Raw genomic sequence first — 10,382 nt, 5'->3', positions numbered from 1 at the left:
ACGGCCACCCCGTCTACCCCTCTCTCTCGTCATCGGTTCTGTGTTCCCGCCGGTAAGTCTCTCTCCCTCTTCTTCGTCTTCTCCTTCTCGCGCTCTGTTTCGGTGTTTCTCTCAGTCTCTCATGACGCACTTGGTCTTTCTCTCTGTCTCTCCCTCCCTCCCTCTCCCCGTCGATCTTGCAGCTGAACAAAAGACATTGCTTGGTCTCCTCTCTCTCCCCCCGTCGATCATAACCCTCACCGCGGGAACTCCATCGTCTCCGCCATCCACCAAACAGGGTCATCTCTCATTGGACCCTTCTCTGCAATTATTGCAATGTATTTGAGTCTGTTGAATTCCGTTTCTTTCTCAAACAAGATGAACGAGATTTCAGGACAAATTGAGTGCTTCTAGCTTGTATGTGTATACATGAATTTATTGGATGTATTTTTGTGTTTCTCTATCACATGTTGCATTGCTTTCTGCATCTCTGTATATATTAGAATTCGATAGTTGAAGTATTTGTATAATAACCTCTTTCTGATCCCTCTCTCAGGTGTAAGTTCGCTGAATCAACATGTCTGTACAATCCACTTTCAACCCATCCTCTTCACTCAAATTCTTCCGCAGCAACGTTCACTGCACTCCTCCTAAGCCATGTTTCTCCGTCCGATTCCCGACCTTCGGTTCTCTCTCTTTCGCGGGTCATCTGAAATTCTCGACCTTTGATTCTCTTTCTTCTTCTCACCGTGTCGGCAGCCATCGGTTCTCGTTCCGTTGCAATGCCCGGAAATCAGAGTCATCAGTTTCGGTTGGTTCTGGTAAGAATCGGCGAAGATTACTGAGTTTGTCAATGTATATATGCGTGTCTGTTCATGTGTGTGGTTTCGTCTTCTATGTTTTGGCTATTCGATTGCTTTCTCATGTTTTGCATTTGTTGATAGATGAAAGGAAATTCGGTTTTTTGGGGGATAATTTTGGTTTTGGGTTCGTAGTCAGGGAGATGGTATGGGGGAAATTTCTGTAAATTGAATGAATAATCATGTTGTTGAATGTACTCGAAGAGTACTGAATCTTGTTTCATTTGGGGGATTTCAGAAATAGGACACTGAAAAGAAGAGATTAATTGCGTTTGAAGCCATTATTATAACTGTTATGAAGCTGCTTATGAGATATGAATCACCAAGGATTCAGACCAATGGCTTTGTTTTCGATTCACTTTGTCATTTATTCATGACATGGTTTCTTCAATTTTCTGCAGAAGAGACAGTGGTTGTTCTTGTTATCGGTGGAGGAGGACGAGAACACGCCCTTTGTCATGCCCTGAAACGATCTCCATCCTGTGATTCTGTTTTCTGTGCTCCTGGAAACCCGGGTATTACAAGCTCGGGAGATGCCACTTGCATACCTACCCTCGACGTTTCAGACAGTTCGGCTGTCATCTCTTTCTGTCACAAATGGAATGTCAGCTTAGTTGTTATCGGGCCTGAAGCTCCCCTTGTTGCGGGCCTCGTGAATGACCTTCTTAAGGCTGGTATTCTCGCATTTGGCCCTTCTTCTGAGGCCGCTGCTTTGGAAGGATCCAAGAACTTTATGAAGATTCTCTGCGACAAGTATGACATCCCCACTGCAAAGGTTTGCCATGTGTCTTATGATTTTCGTTTTCTTTCCGAAGAGTGTTAGGTCGTTAGATACTGACTGGTAATCTAAATTTTGGTTCAATGCAGTACAAAACGTTTTCTGATGCATTTGCTGCTAAAGAATACATTCAAGAGCAAGGGGCGCCTATCGTGGTCAAAGCTGACGGGTTAGCAGCTGGAAAAGGAGTCATTGTTGCCATGACCCTCGAAGAGGCTTTTGATGCCGTTGACTCGATGCTTTTAAAAGGCGTGTTCGGTTCTGCAGGATGTCGGGTAATTGTGGAAGAATTCCTCGAAGGAGAAGAGGCTTCCTTTTTTGCCCTTGTGGATGGGGAGAATGCCATTCCTCTGGAATCTGCTCAAGACCACAAGCGAGTTGGAGATGGAGACACGGGACCTAACACCGGAGGAATGGGAGCGTATTCTCCGGCACCGGTCTTAACGAAAGAGCTTCAGGATGTGGTCATGGAGTCTATAATCCACCCAACTGTGAAAGGAATGGCAGAAGAAGGGTGCAAGTTTGTCGGTGTTCTATTTGCGGGTCTCATGATCGAGAAGAAATCCGGTTTACCTAAGCTGATTGAGTACAATGTCCGGTTTGGAGACCCCGAGTGTCAGGTCAGTCATCACCCGTCTTTAGAGAAAAACTTTTCCTTTGTTATAAACAATGCCCGGTTTTCATCTAAAACCCGTTATAACGTCTCGATACATCTCTTTCACGCAGGTTCTAATGGTACGGCTTGAATCCGACCTCGCAAAGGTTCTACTTGCTGCCTGTAGAGGGGAGCTCGAAGGCCTAACCCTGGATTGGTCACAAGATTCAGCCATGGTGGTGGTAATGGCAAGCAAAGGTTACCCGGGTTCGTACCAAAAAGGAACAGTCATCAGAAACCTCGAAGAGGCTGAATCGGTAGCTCCGGGCGTAAAGGTTTTCCATGCGGGAACCGATCTTGATGCAGAAGGCAATTTCATAGCCTCGGGTGGACGGGTTCTTGGTGTCACGGGGAAGGGTAGAGATCTCGAAGAAGCTAGGGACAGGGCTTATAGAGCAGTGGAAGAGATCAACTGGGCAGGAGGGTTCTTTAGGAATGACATTGGGTGGAGGGCGCTTAGACGCAAGCAAGTGGTTGCAAAAGACTGAACCGAGAAAACGGAATTGTATATCTATAAAATACACAGTGACAACGAGCATTTCGGTTTAATATACAGCAAACCGAGTCAAATTTAACTATTTGATTATCATCTTTTTAAAATTATTTTATATATAGTTTGAAATAAATCCGAATGAGAAAAATCTAATCGAAATATATTTAATAAAATAACTAATTTTTTATTTAAACCTGAATCAAAATTAAATAAATATAAATTTTCCGGTTGAAAATTACACCTAAAAAAATAACTGAATGGATTATTGTAAACCCTAATAAATGACTAAATCGATTATAAACCCTAAACTATTTATGAAATTTGGTAAGGGGGGCAAAGCATATATGAGCTTGAAAATCGACAAAGTTGATGCCTGGGTCCAAATTGCACGAAATTTTATTTTGGCATAGACATGAAGATGGTAACGTGGTGATCATCATCAACCATGATTGCGTGTACTTGTGACATTGGTTATTAAAAAAAATACCAAAAACAATTAGAAAATTTGGCTAATGAATGCGACATGTTACTTTAACATGAAGATATTAATATGGAAATCCATTAATTATAAAAAATAATAAATTAACAAAAATGGAAAAGGACTGTAAGACAAAATCATAACTAGGGTCATGAAACCGACCATGCACACCTCAATATCCTCCGTGTCAGCGAGTTAGAAGTAGGCGAGTCGTCGAGTTGGATGTGTTCTTTAGATCCCAGCACAAGTGCGATTTCAGCTAGTGGAAAGGGAAAAAGATAATTTCTCGGTTGGGAGGGTATTGTTTTCTACATCCTATCGTCGGACCCTTAAAAACTGTTCCCGAACTTAGATGTACGTAGGTTGAGGCGAAGGCGAAGGCAAGGTGAAACTCCTAGCTAAACAAAAAAAATCCTCCGTCTCCAAATATCTTTTGATGCCGGAAAGGTATGCATGCATGTATACATACATAACATACAAATATCGATATTATAATAGGATTAAAATATAAATATTAATTTATATAAATTCATTTTCATAGTTAAGATTCATTTTAATAATAATCGTTCAAATTATATATATATATATATATATATATTCATCTCTAAGCGGTGCATGTGGACTCTTTGCGTACGAAACACAAATCAAAGGCTTACTTCACGAAAATTTAAGAACAATATGACATACAAATATATATATATATATATATATATATATATATATATGTCAACAATCAATATATATTTCTAATTTAATATATATTTAAATACTGAAAGGAACTTTTAAAATTTGAAATATCCTACATTCAAAACGATGCTTTCTTTCTTTCATTGCAACATCTATACACACTTTTCTAACGCATTTTTAATGTTTTTTTTCCTTAAGATCAGTTGTTTAAAAAAAGTGAGAATTTAGTACTATCACTAGCATTAAAACTACAAAATCATTATTATTATTATATGAAATATCTATAATTAATTTTAATCTTAGAATATGATAGACACAAACATATATGGGGACACTGACACACTAGAGGAGATGTGCATAAAATCTTCCAAATAGTTTTTCAGACAAAAAGACCGAATAAGACAAAATGGATTTAAACATGTGAATTCGTTAGTCTAATAATGAAAACGTATACATAAGAAGATGAACGAATTTGACAATTTAAGTTGTAACGAAATATATATATATATAGTATATGGTAATCGAATGAATGAATAATTAGTGCAAGTTGGAATTTGTTGGTTTCGCGTATTTTTTGATGCGATAAAATAACAAAAAATAAAACAAACAATCACAAGTTCCTAAATATACCGAATAGGAACGAACGAAAGCCCAATGATTCCAGCTTTCGTTGCCACCTCCCTCTTGCCCTCCTTTGGCTTTACTCTCTCGCAAGCAAGCCTCGAATCGGTGAGATAGGTTGAGGATGACCAATCCCGGTGAAGATCGCCGCCGCCGACCCTTGCACCACCGTCATCCGCCTCATGCTCCGGCGACTCGGTCGAAGGTCTCCAAACGGGTACTCCTCCGCGTCGCCTCCGTCGCCTGCGGGATACAGTTCGGCTGGGCTCTTCAGCTCTCCCTCCTCACGCCGTACGTGCAGGAGCTAGGGATTCCACATGCGTGGGCGAGTGTGATTTGGCTATGCGGTCCGCTCTCGGGCTTGTTCGTGCAACCCCTCGTAGGACACAGCAGCGATCGGTGCACGAGCAGGTTCGGCCGTCGCCGGCCGTTCATCGTCGCCGGAGCTGTGTTGATTGCCGTCGCCGTGCTGATCATCGGCCACTCGGCGGACATCGGGTGGGTGTTTGGGGATACAGAAGGGAAGATTCGAGCGAGAGCGATTGTGGCGTTCGTTTTCGGGTTTTGGATCCTCGATGTTGCGAATAACATGACTCAGGGTCCCTGTAGAGCTCTTCTCGCTGATCTCACTGGTAATTTCTTGAACCTCTTCACCGATTTGATCCTTGTTGTTGTTGATCATCTTGGGGGCTCGGCCTCCGAACCGTACGTGGGACGAGTTTCTGCCTCTTTGACTAAAAAATGGTTTTCCTGTTTTCTTCAAACCCAGAAGGAGGCTTCTCTAACATGAGCGGGTTTTGTTGTTTGAATTATCGAAACATTTCCTTTTCTGGGATTGTCATGAATGCACTCACATGCAGAAAGTATACATCAGAGGAATCTATGTGTATGTATGCACAAAAACAAACATAAATACATTGACGTTGTTGCTTATTTTGTATGAACATTCTAATCATGGAACATGGGGCATGTCTTAGATTTTTTGAGGCTTGAGGGATTCACGTGAACCTCATAACCAAAAGGGTCCTTTCGTTCTTCGGTCTTCGGTCTTTTTCTCGTGAAAACAGGTCTGAATTGAGTGAATGGTTTCTCTGACATTTTTTGGATTAAGAGTTTTAGCCGAAGAAGAATCATGCTTTTTATGAAGTTTTTCTGAAAATTAGGATCTGAGTTGAAGAGAGGGCACTGGAAATAAAAGCTTTTTTTTAGCTTGTGAAATTGTGCATCGGGAAATTTTAGCCTGTTCCAATTGTTGGCATGTAGCTATGTTGAGAAACCCATTGGTAGTCATAGAAGCCTTTCTCACATATATGATTTCGATATTTGAAATTTTAGACCCGAATCTGTTTTAAGGAATCCAATCATATGGTCGAGTTCTTTCTTGAGGAAGCTTTTGATTTCTTATTTATTGATTTATCTGTTGTATATATTCTCCAATACGTGAGATTGTATACACCGGCTATGTAAATTGGCTGTTGCATCTGGTCATTGGAAGGGATATAGTGATGCATGAAAATATATATGTGTGTATATATATATATATATATATATTGGTTTGTAGTTCTCATTTGCTAATAACTAATTTTCTAAGGTTGTGGTTTTAAGTCAATCTTGGGGAGTAGCAGTAAGAACGGAGAAAATCCACCAAATACATCTAAGTGGAAGCTATAATATTGTTCCTCATTGATTAATCATCTGTATGCTATATCTGCATCAGCATTGTTTTAACCAGTGCTGTTAAATTCTTTGTTTTCAAAATTTTTACTGGCCATAAGATTGTAGTTTGAGGAATGTGCTCTAATTTGCTTTAATATGGTTTAAATTTCTGTTCCAGAGAAAGACAACCGCAGGACCCGTGTAGCAAATGCTTACTTCTCACTCTTCATGGCTATTGGCAACGTTCTTGGCTATGCTACTGGATCGTACAGTGGTTGGTATAAAGTCTTCCCATTTACGAAGACTGTCGCATGCAATGTGGAATGTGCCAATCTCAAGTCTGCCTTCTACATAGATGTAGTTTTTATTGCGATAACTACGTGGTTAAGTGTTTCTGCTGCTGACGAGGTGCCTCTTGCTTCATTGCCTTCTGAAGCACATGGGCAATCTAGTAGCACCCAGGAAGCTTTCATGTGGGAATTGTTTGGGACTTTCAAATATTTCCCAGGAATCGTTTGGGTAATCCTGCTGGTTACAGCATTGACTTGGGTCGGATGGTTTCCGTTTATTCTCTTTGACACAGATTGGATGGGTCGGGAGATCTATGGTGGCGAACCAAACCAAGGTACTTACTATAGTACTGGTGTCAGGATGGGTGCACTTGGTTTGCTGTTGAATTCTGTTTTTCTTGGAATCACTTCGGTGCTCATGGAGAAACTTTGCAGAAAGTGGGGGGCCGGTTTTGTGTGGGGAATATCAAACATCCTAATGGCTCTCTGCTTTCTTGCTATGGTTGTCACCTCCTTTGTTGCGTACCACCTGGATTACCTCGGCCATGATTCACCGCCTGCTGGCATTGTATTCACAGCACTATTCATTTTTTCGGTTCTTGGCATTCCACTGGCGGTGAGTTATCAGCTCGCCAGTTCTGGTCACAGTTTATTTGCGTTTAGAAAGAAGCAACTGATAGACTGTAAACAATCTTGCGAAAATTTTCGTCGTGATATGCATTCCCAAGCTGGAAGCATTGTGACAGTTTTGTTTTTCATGCCCATCTTAAGTCTTTTTGTTGCCATATACTTCTGTCAATATCCGTATTTGACTTTCTATACCATACTGAGACCTCATTTGTCCAGTAAACTGATGCTTTGAGTGGTACTTATTTGCAGATAACTTACAGTGTCCCATATGCGTTGATTTCTATTCGTATTGAGTCCTTGGGACTCGGTCAAGGTGAGCATTCCCTTTCGTGTTACGTTTGTTTGATTAACTCTTCAAGTGGGTATTGTTTCTTATAATGATTCCATTGCGGCAGGCTTGTCTTTGGGTGTGCTGAATTTAGCTATTGTGATCCCACAGGTACATATCCGTTCTACTATCCTTTGTACTGTTTTGTGTTGCCTCCACCAGTGATCTAGAATATGTTATTGACCGATTCATCCATACTCTGTCATGGATTGGTAATTTTCTATTGATTCTGAATGTGGCAGTGACATTATTTGGCACAATAACTTTCACGAGTGAATGTGAGCTTCTCAATGAGAATGAATGCATCTGTGATCATTTTTAGGATAGTCAGTCGCTTGATATTCGTCTCTAATACTTTTGGTTTACCTTGTCTTCCTCGAACCATGGGCATTAAATTGACATTTCTATCTGTTATCTCATCTGTCTGCAGCATGTTGATTTTTGGGGTAATGAAATTTAATTCTTTATGCAAACCTAAAGAAATGAGTCCACAGGTTTCATGATGTTTTTTTTTGTTGAAGCTGTCATAATCTTCTGCTATTTCCTCGTCAAAAAACATGAAGGTGACATCTGGCTCTTGCCACTAGATTTTATTGCTCCAATGGCTATCTGTCATTTGCCTATTTTAGAGTTTCTCGCATATAATCTGTCACTATGCTAGCTGAATCGATCTACTGGAATGAGGAAAATCCTGGAAATGTTTGTACATGAACTGCAAACCATTCTTTCTTAGTTCCTCATTGATGATTTCCTTGTTATGTTCAGTTGCATTGCTTTTTCTTATGTCTAATTTGACATAATGTCACCGATTCATTCTCTTTTCGATCATTTGCGTAATGAAGTATTATGTTTTTGTCTAGGTAATTGTATCTGTTGGCAGTGGTCCGTGGGATCAACTGTTTGGTGGAGGGAATTCACCGGCTCTTGCCATAGGAGCGGTTGCGGGTTTCATCGGTGGAATTATAGCCATCGTAGCTATTCCTCGAACTCGTGTTCAGAAGAGCACTCCTCTTCCATGAAGTTCTTTCACTGCACAAAAGGTACTTTTCTTAATTCCCTTTCTCAATTTGAGGTCTTTATGATATCCACAGTTTCCACTGATTGACTATACGGGTTCATGTGGAAGGCGGACTATATTTCTACGAGGATTAGACGAGTATACAAAGAGGAATGATGAAAGCGAGTTTACGGCGAACATTTATCAAACTTAAGCTAGGAAAAAAATGACCTGAGAGATTGCATTTAACATGAACCTTGTCAAAGCGCAACAGCTTCATTTAGACATACTGTGTGGCTAAAAGCCTTTATTCAGGCTAGGACCTAAGCGCTTTCTCCGGAAAGTTTACGGTAAAACAACGACATCATTGGAAACACGAGGTATTTGTATGTCTCCTTTATTATTGCCCGATTTTCGGGATTTGTTTTTTTTTTTTCCGCATCCAGGGGTCATCCTTGTGTGTTACACTGTTATTTGCCTTGCTCCCAAATGTTTCCATGTACATTAAAAGTAAAATATGTTTTGTAATGGTTTATTAGTGCATGGTGGTGTATGAATGAGTGTATCTTTCTAACAATGAAGATGCTGCTTTGGTAATATTTGCTTTTGTCGTGTCTGAGATTCTGTAAGTATGCAGATGGACACAGAGTTTCCTCAGATGCTTTTTCTTAAATTTTGTTGTTTTGAATTTTGACAGTTTGATGCATTTCTCTATTTTGCAATGGGAATGGAATCAGGAATCTGTTTCATTACCACTCAGCTCAATTTCATCGTCTACTGATTCTAATTCTGGTTTTGGTTCTTGTTCGTCTCTTTGGATATTTTTTTTTCCTTTGATGCATTTTTCCTCTAACGATATATCGATTAGGGCTGCACGCGGGTTCTAACGAATATATCGATTAGGGCTGGATGTGGGTTCTGAACCCGCCATCCCACGGGTATCCGAAATTCGGGTATCCAAGCCATCCACCGCAAGTACGAAGTCAGTTGTATGGTGTATGAATTCGAGTTCGGGTTTCGTCAACTGATTAACCGTACATGCGAGTAACTCGAGCCAAGGTGGAGGGCGGAGAGGGCGAGACAGTGACGGTGTGTGAAGTGCGCTGAGGGGCATTAAGGTTTCGTTTTCGAGATTCGACTCGGTTATTTGCCTTATTTTCTAGTTTTTTGAATCGAGAAACGAGAGGGATTTCGCAATTTTGGTTCGTCCTGGCAGTTATCGTGTCTCCTGATGCGCTCTTCATCAGGTACGTCTAACCTTCGATGTATCGCCTCACCGCTTTACCCTATGGACCTCTCACCTAGCCGGTCTCCGCAGTCCTCACCTTCTCACTTTGCGATCAAGTTTGTCAGATCTGAAGAAGAAGTTTTTCGGCTCTTTATTCAACCTATGTACGAAACCATTTATACAAATGGAGAATATAGCAAATATATCCTTAAAATGTTATCCTTACTTCACACTCTACCTTCAAAAAATTAAATCTAAAAAAAAAATTTAAATGAGTTAAAAACATACATAACCCTGAATTTTAAGGAAAAGACAAAAAAGACCATGTCTTTTCAATTAAAAAAGGACTAAGTTTTTTTTAAAAAAAGAACTCCTCTCTCTTTCTCTCGATAAACTTTCACCCTCCCTCTCTCTCTTCTGTTGAACTCTCTCTCTCTTATATTATTTCGAAAACTCTCTCTCTTGTGCGATTTCAAGAACCACTATTTCTTTCTCGGAATTTTTAGAAACTGAGGCGATTTCTCTTGCGATTTCTATGAAAAATTAAACACCCATGGATCCAAGAACACATGTGCCTTCGTCTTCGTCTGCGTCTCAGGCCGGTTCATCTTCGTCATCGTCGGACAACGATCTCCCATTAGAAACAGTAGGTTTTTCTACATATTCTTCTCCATTTTTTTCTTCTGTGACCTGATACTGGAG

At 40.4% G+C, this 10,382-nt stretch overlaps 2 protein-coding genes across 4 annotated transcripts; both read left to right on the top strand.

Moving 5' to 3' along the window:
• On the top strand, window positions 1–2,853 carry LOC104816783 (phosphoribosylamine--glycine ligase, chloroplastic-like). Of its 3 annotated transcripts, XM_010545743.1 has the most exons (6): window positions 1–52; window positions 183–278; window positions 536–800; window positions 1,241–1,614; window positions 1,707–2,237; window positions 2,344–2,853. In XM_010545743.1, the coding sequence occupies exons 3-6, from the start codon at window positions 557–559 to the stop codon at window positions 2,758–2,760; spliced, it is 1,566 nt and encodes a 521-aa protein (XP_010544045.1). In that variant the 5' UTR covers window positions 1–52; window positions 183–278; window positions 536–556; the 3' UTR covers window positions 2,761–2,853. The 3 variants fall into 3 exon arrangements, with proteins under 3 accessions (XP_010544045.1, XP_010544046.1, XP_010544047.1); XM_010545744.1 differs by lacking the exon at window positions 183–278; XM_010545745.2 differs by lacking the exons at window positions 1–52; window positions 183–278 and adding an exon at window positions 299–396.
• Window positions 2,854–4,538: 1,685 nt separating this feature from the next.
• On the top strand, window positions 4,539–9,051 carry LOC104816782 (sucrose transport protein SUC4-like). The gene is made up of 6 exons (XM_010545741.2): window positions 4,539–5,183; window positions 6,386–7,113; window positions 7,377–7,440; window positions 7,523–7,566; window positions 8,316–8,495; window positions 8,582–9,051. The coding sequence occupies exons 1-5, from the start codon at window positions 4,676–4,678 to the stop codon at window positions 8,472–8,474; spliced, it is 1,503 nt and encodes a 500-aa protein (XP_010544043.1). The 5' UTR covers window positions 4,539–4,675; the 3' UTR covers window positions 8,475–8,495; window positions 8,582–9,051.
• Window positions 9,052–10,382: the final 1,331 nt, after the last annotated feature.

This window comes from Tarenaya hassleriana, unplaced genomic scaffold, assembly GCF_000463585.1.
Source record: "Tarenaya hassleriana unplaced genomic scaffold, ASM46358v1 Cleome26, whole genome shotgun sequence".
NCBI classification, from domain to species: Eukaryota; Viridiplantae; Streptophyta; class Magnoliopsida; order Brassicales; family Cleomaceae; genus Tarenaya; species Tarenaya hassleriana.
The sequence above is the reverse complement of the archived record's forward strand: the minus strand, read 5'-3'. Positions and strand labels throughout refer to the sequence as shown.